The sequence below is a fragment of the Diorhabda carinulata genome, chromosome 9 (assembly GCF_026250575.1).
Source record: "Diorhabda carinulata isolate Delta chromosome 9, icDioCari1.1, whole genome shotgun sequence".
NCBI lineage: Eukaryota > Metazoa > Arthropoda > Insecta > Coleoptera > Chrysomelidae > Diorhabda > Diorhabda carinulata.
In genome coordinates, this window is record NC_079468.1 from 10,476,551 (window position 1) to 10,494,297 (window position 17,747).

Genomic DNA, 17,747 nt, shown 5'->3' on the forward strand with positions numbered 1-17,747 from the left:
TCATTCTATGTCACAAAAAAGATCAATGGTAATAAGTTTGGCTGACAGATCTATCCAACTATGAGATCCTGAATTTAGATGCTTAGCTACTCAGAAAGCAAAAACTGCATCGAAAGAAAATAATTATCCGGAAAAATTATCAATAACATATTCTAGAAAAGGATAATCAGATACTACAATCAATTAAAAAACAAAATAGATACGAAACATCAAAACATAAAACATTTTTTCATCATATGTACAAGGACTTTCTGAAAAACTAGCGAATTATTTGAATAAATATGATATTAGTATAAGTCATAAAGGACATAATACATTATCCAAATATTTCACTGCATTTAAATCGAAAACACCAAAAAATAAAAGAAGTAATATTATATATCAAGTGCCTTGTACTAATTGTGACGTGGTTTACATAGGGCAGACATCTTAGTATTTAGAAAATAGCTCATCAATACGATAAAAAAAATAGAACTGCAATAACCAACCATGAAATATCAAAAACATATAAATTCATTTATAAAGATTCCAAAAATTTTTGGAACGGAATCTAATACACGAAAAAAGAATTTTTAGGAATGATTCATATTCATAAGAACGTATAAGCTATAAATGATAAAAAAGACCTAAATATTTACGCAAATTGTCAGTGTCAATATCATATTTTGATAAAAACTTAAAATTAGTCGAAACGTCAATTTATATCTATCTTTATCTAAATTAATAAAAAAAACTAATTTTAAAATAGAACAGATCAAAAATCAAATATATAAATAAAAAGTAAAATATACCGAACGGTGTTTTTAGATAAATTAGTGTGTCAAGTATTAGTGCATGGTGAATATTTCACTGTATTTAGTGTTAGTTTAGAAATACATTGTGTAAAATAGTGTGTATAAAATCACATCACCGTTTAAAAACTGTTCAAATAAATAAAACATTACAATATATGAAACATCAACTCTAATACGAGATACCTATTGCGAATGTATTCGGGGGGTGGTGATTGAGAATTTATTATTATTTGTATTTTTATATAAAGACATTTCACACATACATCAATGTCCATTCTATTTTATGAGAGCTTCCAAAGATGTGACAATAGATATATCTCTTCTCTAAATTACTTTTCACGTGACAGATAAATAATTATTATAGGATTTAGTTTGTTTTATTATATCATGTAAACTTATTATTCCCATTACAATTGATATGACCATACACTTCTTAATCAATAAATATTCTTATTACAATAGATGTAGGAGTAGAAATAGAAGTTTATGTTGAAATGATCTCTAAAAAATTAAATAGAATGCCAACAGGAAAGATGAAAAAGAATGATCTTGAATCGATGTTTTTCTTCTTACCCTATAATTCATTAAGCATGACTGCTTAAAGACTCCGTATTGTTATCGCTGAAGTAATTAACGTCGCTGTAAGATCGCTTCAGGTAATTATTTGTATTTTCATTGTAGTTATTGGTCTCATATGGATTTTTTGTAGATTTTCCAAAGTTGGCAAAATCGTATGGATTTTTAGTTGTCTGCTTCCTAAGCAGATAGTAGTTGCCTATGAAGTGATTTGTAGTTCCAATCGTTGTAAAAGGGGAAGGTGATTGTGATGTACTTTTCGTGTATAGATCGAAATTATAAGGCGATTTTGATGTAGAGAATTGAGGATAATTAGAAAAAAAATTACTACTAGTGGTATTATATTCAGAAGGAACTCCAGTAGAGTGAACCTTTCGAACATTATAGGGACTTTTATATTGAGTTTGGGTGTGAATGTTTTGGTATTGATTGTGGTTTACAGATTTTTTCCTAGTATAAAGTTCAGATTGTTTCTCATAATTTTCATGCGGTTTTTGTACTGAAGACTTATGTCTTTTTTCACTGTGAACTTCTTGATGCTCTTGAGATTCTTGATACCTGTTTTATTATCAGATGAAATAAAAAGAAATTTGAAATAAAAATTTAATATGTATCACTACATTATCATTAAAATACGAAATTTCATGACAGATAAAAATTGAAAAAACATTGGTCCATATACTTAACATATTTACATCCTAAGAATGTGGGATGTGCTGGCTTGGGTAAAATATATCTGGAATGTTCTTGACACAAATGTACTCATAATTTACCATTTATGTCAATAGCTTGATTCTAACTTTTGCAAAATTACAGTTAAAAAACAATGACTTAAATATTTTTATAACACAGTTCAGTGAATTACTTTCAAAACGTAAATTACATACTTATAAAATATAAAATATAATTTGGGCTATACTTTATTTTATTTCATTCAACTTGTTTTGATTTCTTACAATGTAAAAATGTCAACCTACCAATACTTTATACTCTTTTTAGAAAAAATGAAATTTGAACCTAAAAGGATTGAATGTCAATAAGGACCTCAGAATGTTAAGTTGTGCCTTTAAACATTTTTTTGTGTTTATTTACGTGAAATTTGTATTTACGCAAAATATGGTGGAGACTAAGATTTAAATATTCAGTATTATTGGTTCACAAATTCAATTGTATGTGAAGTTAAAATTAAAAATTTCACTCATAAGAATATTTTTCGTGATGATTTGCCTTGATTTATTCGTTTCGACGAAAATCAGTTTAAAATTGCATGTAAAAATTTGACTACTACGATTTGATAAAATCCGCCCTATTTTTATTTTAACAACTATTTTAATCTGATTTTTATAGAAAAGAAAACAGTATGTGGCGCTCACAATATAGAATGAAAAAATATTGGCTACAAAAAGTTAAATTAATGATCATTATTGATCTGAAGCCGATGCTAAGATTTAAGCGGTTAAAAAAATTACTGATAGATTTTCAAGTGAAATCCAGGCTTCCACCGACGTCAGACTATATGCTATCACTAAAATGGAATTTGAGAAGGTCTATAAGTTTAAATACGATTATGCAGGTCATGTAATAATAATATACACAAGACGAGTAATACTTTTTTTCACACAACGGCTCAATGAAACCCTGTCTTAAGCATAATTTTAAAATGGAATAACGAACAAGGGACTATCTTAATGAACTACATTGATATTTAACTCAGAGGAGTAAAATCATAACTAACATATTAACTCCCTGCCAAGCGGGGGAGTAGATAAAGTACTGAAATAAATATCGAATATATTTCAGTGGAGTGGCCGTTTGATTCTATGCATAGACAAACTATCTTATTATGTAAAAAAGTGCTTTCCCTTCTTCTGAATAAAAAATAATAGTAATAGAATCAACTATTGCTTTTATTAATATAAAAACGCAAAAAATAATTGATTATGACAACTGGTTTGTATAACGTAACTTAGTATTTCTGACGTTGAGTTTTTGCTTTGTTGCAAGAATAGAAGATACCAAAACAATACTTTTAGCAAAACATGTGAATAAATTTCTTCTTCCGAATTTCGTCTGTACGCGACTCCTAACACATTTAAACTCACGACACCACCTTTTCATTATAACACTACAGATTTTTTAATTTAGCCCCCGAATCTTTTTGAATTTGCGTTGGAGTGGCTATCTTGAATTATGGCTGCTACTGTGAATATACGAGAGAAAATTTTTAGACTTGTCAGTTTCAAGTGTGTGTCTACACGTAATCGGTGATGATAAATAATTGTTTTAATTTATAAATGGGTATAAAGTGCTGCAAAGGACGACATATTTAAGTAAAAGATGGTTGATAACTGAAAGCTCAATAATTTCGTATTTTCATGATTTAATCGTAGTAATACATAGCTTTTCCGAATAAAAGGATGCAATGGTTGTGCTTGAATATGTTTTAGTATTTTTCTACGTTAATTACAATTTTCTATTATTAATAATAAATAAGAGTGTTTTATAATTACTGATGTATATATAGAATCCTCACAAATTATGTCTGGGGTTCATATTCTTGTCCTTCGGTTGTTGCATGTATGTTTATTATGCTCATATTTTATTTTTCTATATTAACTTGCACGTAACGTCCGCTCTGATATCGCTTCTTTTAATGCATCTCCACTATTGAACTTCTTGCTTTGTTCACGAAACTTTCCCTCTTGTTTTGCTTCTTATACTGTTAAGATTTTGAAATCTATTTATTCATTTTTTGCGTTAAAACGTTCAGGGCTCCTTTGACGTACATACCTCTTAAATTCCACGCTCTTTTTTCTAATAATAATTTTTTTATTTTACGGTTTCTTTTTTTATATTTTGTTTCCTTTAATATTCCTGAGTTTATATGAATAGTTCACTATATCCTATTTTTTCTTCTTTCACCTTCATTTGGGTTTCTTTGAGTATCTATAGGTTGAGTATGACGACATGTCATACAAGAACCATGTTTCTTCTCTACAAATCCCAATTTTTTTTTGTTCATCATTAACTTTCTTGGGGTTGGGGTCTTACAAAGTAGATATGCTGATTGTCCTAGATTTTTTTCAAGTTAGTTATCCATTGCATTTCTTGGTTTTCCTGAATTATTACTCTATCCTCACAATTACATTAGTCTTCCTTTTTCTCATTTTTAAGTCATATTATTTGTTACAATTCTATTTGTATTTCCGTTATATTTTTTAAATAGAGAGATCGACAACGATCTTTTTGGAATTTTTGAATATATTCTGATGATTCATCAGTTTTATTAGTTAAATATTTGATAGTTATTGAAAATAACATATTCAAATCACAACATATCCAAGAATTAAGAGTAAATACTAATAATAAACAATGTTTTTGATTAAAATGTTTCCTTTTTTGAGTATACTTACAATGGTCTTGAATTACTCCTTACATAAGAAGGTGTATTTTGTGAATAATCTGGGATAATATTTTCGTGTTCTGCAACACATTTTCCGTTAAGGCAGTACTGAAAAAAATTATCAACATTATTAAGAATAATCCCTATGCCTAATGACCTTTAATTGAGGTGTAATCAATATATGAATTGAATTTGTTCAAAATAATTAGAAAAAGACATATCTATGTGTTGATAGCCGTATTGATTTTAAGAATATATTTTTTTTTATTATTAAAACTTCTTGAGTACGTAGGTTGATTTTTATTTGATTTTATATATATATATATATATATATATATATATATATATATATATATTTATATTATATTTATATTTATATATAAATACATATATAATGTATTTAAATGTTCTTCTTTAAGTCTTTATCAAAATATGATATTGACACTGATAATTTGTTTATTTATATTGATTTATAGATCACCTTCATCATGAATATCAAAATAAGGATGAAATAAATAAACTTAGAACTTTGTTCTAATAAAAAAATTAATTTTTCCTTGGTCCCTATATCTCAAATATATAGCAGAAATCAATTAAATTATTTGTAGTGACAATATGCCAATTTATATTAATCAATAGATCACCTTCATCAAGAACATCAAAATAAGAATAAAATCAAAATAGTCCTCATACCTCATATATGTTGCAGTACTTAATCAATTGAATTATTTGTAGTTTTATAAGAATTTACAAAATAGAGCTATAAATTTTACTTAAATTATTTAGATCTTTTTTATCATTTATAGCTTTTTCGTTCTTATGAATGTGGACCATTTCTAAAAACTCCCTTTTTCGTGTATTTGATTTCGTTTCAAGAATTTTTGAATCTTTATAATTGAATTTATGTTTTTTTTTATATTTCATGGTTCGTTAATGCAGATCTATTTTTTTATCGTATTGATGACTCTTAGTCTATTGCTTAAAATTTATACATATCTTAGAATATCTCGTAATACGAAAAAGATATCGACATGCGGTTTTCGCTATTCTGTTGCTAATTTAGTTTACTTTTATATTCCTTAATTAAAACTGCATGTTTCCATTCAACATTTTTCAAGGATAGCTAGATTTAAAAAATAAATAAATAGCGCTCTCTAGCGTATACGTTACTCATTAGGTTGTTTCGAAATTATAACTCTTACATTGGTAGAAAGGAGCTCTCTTCAAAAAGACTAAGTTTGCATAGATAGGTTAAGTAGAACTGGACTTACAGGCGTTTTTTCATAATAAAGTTCCGGCTTCCCCCCACCTCTTATTTGAAGAGATAGACTAAAACTTGTAAAATCAAATATACGCTGAATTTCTTGAAGAATACGATAATAATACTTTAAATGCATCTTTATCAAGCAATATTTGTAAATTATTCATTTTATAATTTTTGCTATTTAATTACGCCCTCTGGCGGTGGACTTACAACTCTGTGAATAATTTCCAGGTTTTTCTCGAGGTCACTATTGATATAATTTCTTTTCCCGAAGCTGTACTATAAACGGTTCCCGAGATATGGCTGAAAGCCATTCTTATTGGGATACCCTGTACATATGGTAAGGAAAAATGTTTTATGTTCCGATGTTTCGTTGGTTTCGTAAACCATTCTGTTCTTATATTATTGTTAATTTTATATAATGTGACGTCAAGAAAATTGATTCTATTATTTTGCTCAACCTCGATTGTGAATTGAAGTTTTTCATGATAAGAATTGAATTTTTTACTTATGTTTTCAATTTGATTCTTTGGTACAGCAGTAATGCAATCATCTAGTTTGATTTTATCCTTATTTTGATATTCATGATGAAGGTGATCTATAGATCAATATAAATAAGTAAAATGGCGGTGTCAATATCATATTTTGATAAAGACTTAAAGAAAAGTCGAAACGTCAAAATTTATCTTCCTTTTAAAAACTATATGAAAAAACTAATTTTTAAACAGAAGAGACCTAAAATCTAGAACATTTATATGCATATATATATATATATATATATATATATATATATATATATATATATATAAATAGATAAAAATTTATCAATGTCTATCAAAATATGATATTATTAATTTACCTGTCCATCTCCGCACGGTGAGCCTTCTGCTGCCGGTCTATAGGCTACACAGTAGCCACTACCCGAATCGAAGCAAAAGAGTTGAGCGCAAACTCTATCGTCTTTCTGAAAATAGAAAATAAACATTGTTAATGCTTCGTTCTATTATGAAAATAAGTAAGAATCTTACGAAACATGCGCTAGTCCCTCTGTCCCTTCTACATTGCGCATCTAATGTTAATAATTTCCCTGGTAACACTCTTGGTAAACTCTCGTCTTCATGAGGAGCATTATATAAACATGTAGCTGTATCTCCACTGAAATATAGAATTTTTGCATAATAAAGTAATCTATCTGATTGAATAAGAAAATGCTCAAAATTCACAAAATATGATTTCATTATAATTTTTTCTTCTAATATCCGGTGTCAAAGTTTATTTTTAACTCACTTCAAAAAATGGTGGAAACTTGCCACACTACAAGAGGACCATCTGAAACCTCTTTCTGTGTGTCGTAAATCAGACATTATAAATCCATCAGTCCATTGGCATTTTTCAGCTCCTGGACCACCAAGATAAGATGGTGGTGGACTTCCATCATGTACAGCACCCAGTCTACAAAATGATAAGAGGAATAAGGAGTGATTTATTCTAGAATAGACGAAGCTTTAAAAATACAAGGTATTACCGTATGCATTAAAAACGATCTTTATGAATTTATTCTTATAACAAATCCTCTTTAAGTTATTAAACTTTGGTAGAAAATAATTATTTTGACACATCAAACTGTATTGGAAACTCTATTCAAACAAACTAAAAACAAATATCAAATAATGCTATAAAAAGAATGTTTTCTATTATACTACTAACAAATCCCCCGTCTTTCTGTCATAGTATAAGGAGTCAAGTAACAACGATGGCCGATGGCTGTCTTTTTATTCATGGTTACTTGCAGTATGACTAAGTTGCTTTCAGGGATATTTTGTGAATACTCGTATTTAAATTCCAAATCATTCGAGATTGTTTACAGAGTTTTGTTTCTGTCTCAAACAGTATATTGAAAAATATGGTATTTAACACCACAAATAACTCTTCAAATTTACTAGCTTTTAGAAATTATTGATTTGAAATCACTATAATAAGCTACATTGATTATCAACAAATACAAAACTAATATACTTACAAATGACCAACTTCGTGGGCAGCTACAATTATACCGCTAAATCCTCCAGTGTCTTCAATAATAGCAACAGAATTGACTTTTTCCAGTCTTTTATTCACCACACATGCTCCACCGACGTAAGCGAATCCTGGTAAACATTCGAAAGGATGAAATATCTATTGTACTTGGCATGTGTCAACCCTCCACCAAGTGAAAAGCTTCTTTAGCTAATGGTGCTATTGCAAGAGAATAATGTCTTCACAAAATAGTAAGATAGTTAGTCAAAGCTATATATTTAGTTCGCAAAAGATTAAATAATATTAATCAACTATACTTATATGAATAATGTTTTTCTATAGGGAAAAAATAAATTTTTATAAGATATATATCCAAGTTATTCTTCATTGAAAATTATGTGGATGATATAATTTTCTCCCTCCCATGGAATTAAATTAATAATAATAAATAAATAATAATTAATTATACTATTTTTCCTCAATAGTTTCAATCTTTATAACAGTTCACTTCAAAAAGATAAAATATGGAAAAATCCTTATCTTTTCATGATTATCAATTTATAAGGCACAACGACAAGAAAGTTTTAATCGACTGCTATAGGAAACCGATGTATTCTGGAAAATATATAAATTATCATTCATATTACCCACGCACTACTAAGATTAGTCTAATCAAATAAAACTGAAGTCCTAACAAGTTGTAATTCAAAACTTTATGAAAAATCCTAAAATACTCCTGATATTGACTTTCACATAAGTGATACTATACCTAACAGTAATAGCTTGTCTATACTTTTTCACTATGTATAAAATCAGTTACTTCGAAACTTTTCAGAATCTTCAAACGACAATAGAAAATTGCAAATAAATAACTTTATGTCAATTTTTAGTAAAATCAGAGTTAAAACACCAACGAAACTAAAATGATGAAATTCTCTGTTTAAATTGCAAGGAGAAATATATTGATTGATCTAGAAAGTCACTCTTTAATCGGATTACATCTCACCAAAGTGACATCAAATTATACTCCAACAGATATTCATTTGCTGAACACGTATTTCATGAAGGATAATCTATCGATTATAAATTCATCAATAACAAAAAATAACTACCAAGAAAGAATCATTCAAGATTATTAGTGTATTAGTAAATAAACTGATTTTAATAACCTTATTGTAATTTATGGTATATATTTCAAAATAATGAAATGAAATTTCAACGACCTTCAATTGAACCGATGTCAATTTCAAAAATAAAAGATCCATATTTACATCCCATATCCTCTTGAAAGTTGTTTGAACTAAATTTAAAACAATATTTCATTATAAAATTTACTACCATGAATTTTGTGAAATACAGTATGTTCATTCTATTATTTCACATTTAATACCATAAATTTAGTCCCGAAGAATAAATAGTGGATAATCTCGTTTTTAAGCAGCCGAAAACCCAAGACTATGAAATTATTTATTTTAGGCCACCACTGCTATGCTTACTTCCATCAAATATTTACTACAAATCACTACATTTTTCCGTAAAGTCAGTATGAAATTGTTGATAATGATGATCGTTGGGATAATTCAGCGGTCATCTTAATGTTCAATAGTAAATTGAATATGTTTGGAGAACCTAGCAATTATGTAATAAAATAATAAGCACACAAGGAGCTGTGAATATTCTCAAACTACATCCATAAGACAACCTAAACACACGATATCAATTAATCAATATTTTCGTTGATATTAAAGCAAAATAGACATTACTACAGTGTCTAAGCAATTTTTCAAATGGATCGTATACTCACGATTAATCGATTATAATTTAATGTCATATGAGAATTTGTGATCGCAATTAGTGTTATTGTCGTTCAGAGTATTGTACTCCGATACTATGCATCTGGTTGATATTACATAGGTGTAGAATTTTGAGGTCCTGACATAACATATAATAAACTTTAAAGTATAAGGTGTTACTTCGAATAAAAAAGTAATAACGTAGTATAGTCTTTGTGGTATAGTTCTCAATCGTTAATGTTTGTGTGGTAAACTAGTAAATTACTGCAATATCTAGAGAAACTTCATTAGAAAAACAAAAAATTAATATTACAAAAATAAAACCTTACAAGCAATAAATGACTATAAAAATATTTTGAATATGATAGAAGATATAGCAGGTAGTATAGATAAGATGAAGCAAATTGAAAATATATCAATAATGTCAAAGAGTTAATACAAGGACTTGGAACTTGATTCAGATTGAAACAATTTTACGGATGTAAACGAGTTTGATGAAATCTTAAATATATTCAGGTTCTTGTTATCAAAATAGAAAAATGAAACAGCCCCCCATATGGGTGGAAAATTATGAAATTGGGATACTAATATATTCTGTTATTCTGAGGAAGAAGAACCGTTGACCTATGAAAACCTTATGGTGAGACCTTATTGTTCTGAAAGAAAATAATGATTAGTGTAAGGTGCTTTGGCCCAATAACAAGAAGGTGATAGGACAGTGGGAAAGTGAGTGAGTAAATAAAAAACAATAGTGAGTTTATAGCCACGTTAGTGGCTCTTGCTATTCTAGTGGTAGTAAATAATGGTATGGGTTTAATGTAAAAAGATGTCAGAGACGGATTTAACTTAATTGAAGTAAATTAGTTGAAAAGATTTTTGAAAAGTATGGGATGCAAGATAGTAACCCTGTATTTACATTGATTGATTTAAATACATAAATTATTATGATTTTAAAAATGCAGTAAGTACGGTGAAATTAAAGATAATTTGTAGACAAATCGAACAATCAGTGATTTAGAACAAATATTCAGGTATGTTTACCATAATATAATAATTATTTTTAGAAATGAAATGATTGTCAAGATAGAAAGTCAGCTACAGGTTATGTATATAAATTGCGATAGTTGTAGTAGTAATGATGTTTTAATACAGTTGTAATTCATGCAGGTTTTTTTACGCTGTTCTTTGAATTTATAAAAGTTATAATGAAGGACTACTGTTAATAATAGATCGATTCACAAAACATATCAATAGTATGACTACTACTTTTCATTTCCATCTCTTTCAATCTAATCAAAATTGCTAAAAACAATTTTCACTCTTAGATTTGTAATTTATATTTAGTATAGTAGAAAATTATAATTTTCATTTCAATTTCAAAGAAACTGATTATCGTCCTAGGTGAATGACATTAGTATTTACTAATAAAAATGATATAGCTCCCATATTATTTTTTGCAATTTTTTTCAAATTTCTTTCTATTATTGATTGTTCATATGTATAAGCAGTAATTCTAATGGGTAGTCACATATTTTAACATTAACTCAAATTATTTTACTATTTGCAGGAATCCTGAATACAATTACACTCGTGAGAATAATGTTGAGACATACTGAACAAATTGTTTTTTTGTATATTTTCAAAAATTTCAGAAATCTAACATTTGAAAGCTAATACATAATGTTAAATGGCGCGTGCAATATATATAAGTTTATGTTGGATTTAATAAGTTTTTTAAAGAATATCATTATATTATAATTAACTGTTTCAATAAAACAATATGTGGGATCCGGTAAAAAAATTGGAACACCTAAATAACAATGACAATTCAACATAATTTAATAAAATTTCTTTTACTAATTACTGAAGTCTATAATACTTATTGATAATCCTTAATTTTCCCCATTATTTTAAATTTCTATTCATTTCGATATAATACCATGCAAATAACATGGGTAAAGTTCGAAATATAACTAAAATTGTACATATTTTGTGCTTTAACTGGGTAACTGTTTTCTCTTGGGAAAAGCTTCGAAGTTTTCAATGAGTTGGTATTTTCGGAAAGTTCAAAGTTTCTATTTCAATTAAGAACTTGCTCGGTTATCATCAGATGAGTCTAGTATAAAATATTATGTCACAAACGACGAAATGCTTCATATTTTGCATGATGCACATTTGATTAGTGAACATGGTGGAAAACATCGTATGTATAGTGAGTTAAAAACGTATGCGCTTATGTAAAGGGTGCCAAAAGAAACTAAAAGAGGTCTTGTGGTTAAATCTATGTTTTTTCAGAGATGAGTAGCGGTTGTCAAGTGGTTCTAATTGAAATGCAATCCCATCCAAATGGAGAATAAAATGTATAAGGGAGTATTATGACGGAGGACGTTGCTAAAATCCTGATAGACATTTTTTGTATTTTTGGCACCTCTTCTATATTACAATCGGACAACAGCCATGAGATCGCGAACTATGTCATGTTATGTACCATATGGAGTGGCTCTAAAATTTTATATGGCAAACCGCGTCATAGCCAGTCACAAGACAGAGTTGAAAGGGCAAATTAGAATATACAAAATATGCTCATGATGTGGATGGATGATGAAAACTGCAAGCGATGGTCAGAGGTTTGAGATTTGATTTGAAATAAAGGGCGTACTATGATGGAATACAACAAGCTCCTTATACTGCCATATTCGGGCTTGATGTTCGGCATCTATCCACATTAGCGAGCTTTTTCTAATTCAAAGTTTCTTCCATGTTTTGTTGGGAATAAAGTGAGAGTGAAAATTCCAGACATTGATCGAGTGGAATGCGATTTCAGAGACACTCTCAGTATCGAGAAAATCGATGACGATTTTTATAAGGTAGCAAACAAGAGAGGAAATATCGACGGAAATGTTTTCCAGGAACCAGTTTTCTGCTTGTAATGAGAATTTCTGTGATCACCGGAAAAAAAGTTTACTTCTTGCAAACAGTCAATTTTAGGAGATAGGGCTATAAACGATGTAACTGGAAAACTAACTATATTATCAACAAATGTAAATGTAAAGCTATTTGAAATCATTGTAACTCCCAATGTAACAGTAGATGTCTCATTCGAATAAACAGATTATATTATTCTATTTTACTGGATACAGATTTAGTACTTCTAATTTTATTTGTAAAATATGTTTTTTCACTAAATGTGTTCTCCAAACATTTATGGCCTTACAATTTTGTGGTAATACTAACTTTACACAAGGGAAAGCGGATAGAACGTGGTTTACTCAGTTGAAGTCTGAAACATGTACAATTTTAGTTATATTTTGAACGTCACTCATGTTTTATGGGTATTCTGCTGATTATCCAGGTAATACTATGTTTGTCCATAGCATATAACGAGAAAATGGCTTGTTCACTTCTACTTATGTTTTTAGAGTTATAGTATTTGTATTGTTTGTATCTTGTTTTTTATGCCATGCATTTTGCATTTATTATACGCTTTCAAATCCGTATTGTACGATAAAGTTGTTCATTTATGATTGTTGGTTGGCACATGTATTTTTCGCTATTTGATCTGCTTTCTCATTTTCTGTTAATGGGGACCCACATGAAATCAACATCTATGTTACTATTTCTGCAATTTAGTAACTCTGTCGCAATTAGAGTGGCTATACGACGAGAAGATTATAATTAACAGCAGGTTTTTAGTCAACTTTGACAGGCGGATATTATAAGAACGTTTTTAAGGTTGGTTTCTTGATCGCTTTTAAAATGACGGAAAGAAATGATGAGAGTATGAAGGATTTGACAGAGTACTCGAAGTAAAAGGCGGATTAGCTTCAATTTCATCTTGTTTTTTGAATCGTATGTGAATACTAAAATTTCTGATTTCTGATGTAGATAAGAGGAGAATTTATTGATGCGATGTCATTAATATATGGGAAATCCAAAACTTGTTTTGAGCAGATATATTTTGACTCTGCCATAGAAAAGGGAAGTGGTAACTGGGCTGGAAAGAAAAACTTTATTTTTGAAATGATCAGATAGAACATTGAGGGTCAATAGATTTCTTTTGTTAGATGTTACAGAAACAGCATAAGATATGTTTAAGAAATTGGTAGTTCTTTAGTTCCCAATAAATGCTTTGGCTAAAACTTGTGCGGTGGCACCCAAATAGATGTAAAGTGTTGTATTCTCAATAACTTCCACTGATTCAAAAAGACCTTTCTCAGTAGAGTTGTAGACGATCGTTCCGTAATCCGTTTAGATCTAATCAATAATCTGCGCTCAAGTTTTCCAATGCGAATGACTTCAGTATATTAATTCCAGGTTGCCATTGGACTTAATTAATACCCGGTATACTTTGATGTTAGACTATGTAGTTTCCAATTGATTTCATTCAGTTATTTTTGCAATATTTTTGACTCTGCAATAAAAAACCATCTGCGAATAGTCTGCATTTTACTCGCGATTTACATTTTTGTTGTGACCAAGATTATTGCTATAAGAAATAATCTCGTATTTAGTATATCCCATTTATTGGCTCTTCATACTGTCTGTATTGTAAGAATTTATAGATATATTCCAATATGTTGCCTCGTATTGACCAGTCACATCGTGTTTATATTATTATTTCCAGACCGTATCGCGGGCTTTATGCATATCTAAAAATACTCTTATGAAGTGTTGTTTTATTGCAAAGGTTTTATGTATTTCCGATTCTAGATCAATAATCTTATTGATCTAGAATAAGATTGAAGGTGGTGCGGTTTTAAGGAAAACCCCATTGTTCTCTAATAATTGTCTTCTATAGGAAATACAAATAAACAGGGCACTGTTTTAGAACCAATTCTAACATCTGCTACTCTTGCAGAGCACCATCGAGGCAGAAATAGAGCTTATCCACAAGTCCTAATGGCTATTTAAATGGTGGAGTGTGATTCAAAATACTTTCTTCAAAAATACTAGTGATTCGATAGTCAAGGAGCGTTGGTTGAATTTCCAATTTGGGTATGATCTGAGTTCCAAAATAAATGTAGCAGTCGTTGGACATATTGGAATATTGATAACTGATTCAACACTGATTGCGTTATGTCTTGATCGGGTTGTGAAGTAGGTGTAAGTCCAATAAGGGAGTGTGATAGAGTAAGAGCTTGGGAAAGAACAGGATCAGGAGAGAGAGGGGTAATGAATCGTGAATTCAAAATGCCCTCGATCTCAGTCAAAACTATACACAATTTTTCGAATGTACATTCATCCCACAATTATTAACAGATAATTGCAATTTATTTTAGTTATCGACAATGAATTGCTCAATCTTTGATTTCTAATTTATCTCAAGAAAGATAGTACCATTATCGGAATTTATTTCAAACGGTTTTCCGTATCTAGCTATAAATCGACGAAACGAATCAAGAAAAGATTCTGACGATAAGTCACTAAGCAACTCTACACATTTTGTCGTGAAACAAATAGATAAGCAGTGATCTTTGTGCTACGACCTGATTTTGATTTAATTAGGATAGGACCCGTATAGTCCACTCCTATAGTATGAAATGGAAATGATGGATATACACGCTGTTTAGGTTGGCTTCTCATAATACTCACTGGAGAGTTTATACGAAAGCAAAGTACACATCTGCGAACAATTTTCCGGACTAGTGTTCTCGCATTAATGGCCCAATATCTATCCTTATTGACTAGAGTAAATTCTGGGGACCAAGTCGATATAAATTAGTGTGTTCTTAGATAAGCAAAAAATTTAGTGAGATGATGAGTGTGTGGGAGGAGAAATGAATGGTTTGATTGTTGAATGGGCCCATTCAAGTATAGAATGACAAGCAAGCTTGGGAGTACGTAGTACCGGTGTCGTTAAACCTCATCGCACGAAAACGTGTCCAGTTCACCAGTTCACCTCCCTTATCAATAAATCAGCTGAGTTGTTATAGTTACGGATACATTTCTATCGACGCTACGAATATAAAAATAAGCACTGAACGTATCTATAGAACTATCAGGAAATTGATCCACCTAGTCGCACTTGATCGAGACCATTATCGAAGATACTACTTCTTATAAGAATGTATATCTTACCAACAGTTGCAAATCTTGCATTAGTGAGCAAAAGATGGCTGGGTATACCAAGATTGGTGATGTCGACATTTTTTACTGATAATTTTCCATTTATCACAGGAATCATAAGACAGGAAATGATGGATCTGAATAAGTTAAACGTTGGGTGAGAGGAAACTGTACCCACTCTATCAACCGAGGAAGTGACCTGGTTGATACCAATGACTGATATATGAATCGAAATATAATCTAGACTAAGGCACTCGCAGCACTCTTTAGTTAATATTATTGGTTTGAGCTGATGAATCCAGAAACAAACGAATATATCCAACTCGCCTAATCTGTTTTGCACGTGAACTAATGCTGAGGGTGCAACATGCATCTGTCTAGCTGTCTTAGGAGAATTCAGAACCACATATAACTTGGGCTGTGCTACCCTCTAAGGCCGAGCGAAAGTAGTGAAACTTTTGAATATATCTTAAAACTCAATTTTGATTTATTAAAGAATCATATGTATCTCTAGATTGCAGCCAATGTTCATAGTGACCCGAAAACTTAGTTAATTTAATTTCCGAAAGTTTTAGTCCATGATATTTGCATTTGCCAAATTGTTTATTGATGAATTATTATTTGTTCTATTATTAGATCTATTACAGAAAATTTGCATCTATTCAAATTTTCAAAATATATGTGTTCAAATTGTTCCTTTCTTAACATCGAGGTCCCCAACAAAATTAAACAGAGTTGCCGGGTCACCAAACATTATAGGAAACACTAAACAGAGAAAGGTAAGATTCAATTAGGACTGATGTATAAGAAGTTTGTACGTGCACTACGACCTGAAAGATCTTTTGTGTCCCCTTTTTACTAGAGCTAGACTAGATAGAGGGAAAGGTAAAGAATAAGGAAAATGGAAAGATATGAAAGGCAGTTTTTATCTTGAATTAAGCGAAAATCAAAAATAGAAGTTATGTTAATATGTAAACTATCAACTAGAATTGATCTATATATAAGTTGTACTGGTGTAATGGAAAGTGAAAATAATACTGCCAGAATTGCTTCTCAACTTTCAAAAATAAGATTTCACCTAGATAGACATGGGCACCAAAATAACAGGAAGTCTATAAAAATGCTATAAATGATTAGCCCATGTGAAGCATAATGAATTGACCTGCTAAGGTACATTGAATATTATTAAAAAAATCACAATCGAGTCTATGAATGAATTTACATTAAATGAAAATAAATAATTACATAATAGATAAAGTGCTTAGGAACCTGGGAACTTACAATACATCTTAGGCTGTTCTTGCTAGCATTGTATAATGTGCATAAATTGATTCTAATACTAAGAAGATAACTTTTCAAATCCACAATATTTTAGAAGAAAAATAAAGAGTAGTTTAGTGTACGGAAAGAAAGTGCTTGAATTTTTGCTTTTTGGTACCTGCCGTTCCGCGATTGCAAACATCACTGGGGTATGATTTTCTGCACATGTCTAGTCTGGAAAAAATTGATTCAACATTCAAAATGTGACTCTTATTTTTAGAATATCTATTCCTCCCTTGTGCAACTTTATAAATATGATAGGTTGAGTGATTCAATCTATTCTTGTATTTCAGCACACTCTATTATTAATGTGAAAACATACTGTTGCACAAAACAAGAATATTTGGTAACCATTTTCCACATAATATGTGATTTACCAAGAGATACTTGTTGAAAATCTAGATCACCGTTTATATTTCGTATACAGTTGAAGATATTAACAAATGCATCCTTTGGGCATATGATAGGTAAATTTTATAGTTAGAAAATTATTTGTATTCTACTTCAACATTTGA

General features: G+C 29.8%; 2 protein-coding genes across 13 annotated transcripts in view; one reads left to right on the forward strand and one right to left on the reverse strand.

Annotated features, from left to right (window-relative positions):
• The window catches only part of LOC130898240 (homologous-pairing protein 2 homolog), a 65,596-nt gene that overhangs the window by 43,208 nt on the left and 4,641 nt on the right, over positions 1-17,747 (forward strand). The window contains exon 1 of one of the 4 annotated variants that reach the window (XM_057807371.1): positions 7,536-7,555. The exons of the other annotated variants lie outside the window; for them this stretch is intronic. The gene's annotated coding sequence lies outside the window, so the exon portion shown is untranslated. Of the gene's footprint in view, positions 1-7,535; positions 7,556-17,747 lie in introns of those variants that run through there. 4 annotated transcript variants of the gene reach the window in all.
• LOC130898237 (A disintegrin and metalloproteinase with thrombospondin motifs like) overlaps positions 1-17,747 on the reverse strand; it is a 141,533-nt gene that overhangs the window by 19,903 nt on the left and 103,883 nt on the right. For 4 of the 9 annotated variants that reach the window (XM_057807355.1, XM_057807358.1, XM_057807357.1 and 1 more), the window contains 7 exons: positions 17,351-17,406; positions 8,058-8,184; positions 7,325-7,489; positions 7,066-7,192; positions 6,897-7,001; positions 4,784-4,881; positions 1,368-1,928 (listed from right to left, as the gene is read on the reverse strand). In XM_057807355.1, coding sequence (XP_057663338.1) covers positions 1,379-1,928; positions 4,784-4,881; positions 6,897-7,001; positions 7,066-7,192; positions 7,325-7,489; positions 8,058-8,184; positions 17,351-17,406 — 1,228 coding nt within the window. In that variant the 3' untranslated portion in view covers positions 1,368-1,378. The remainder of the gene's footprint in view (positions 1-1,367; positions 1,929-4,783; positions 4,882-6,896; positions 7,002-7,065; positions 7,193-7,324; positions 7,490-8,057; positions 8,185-17,350; positions 17,407-17,747) is intronic. The other 5 variants (XM_057807361.1, XM_057807360.1, XM_057807363.1 and 2 more) reach the window with 3 other exon arrangements.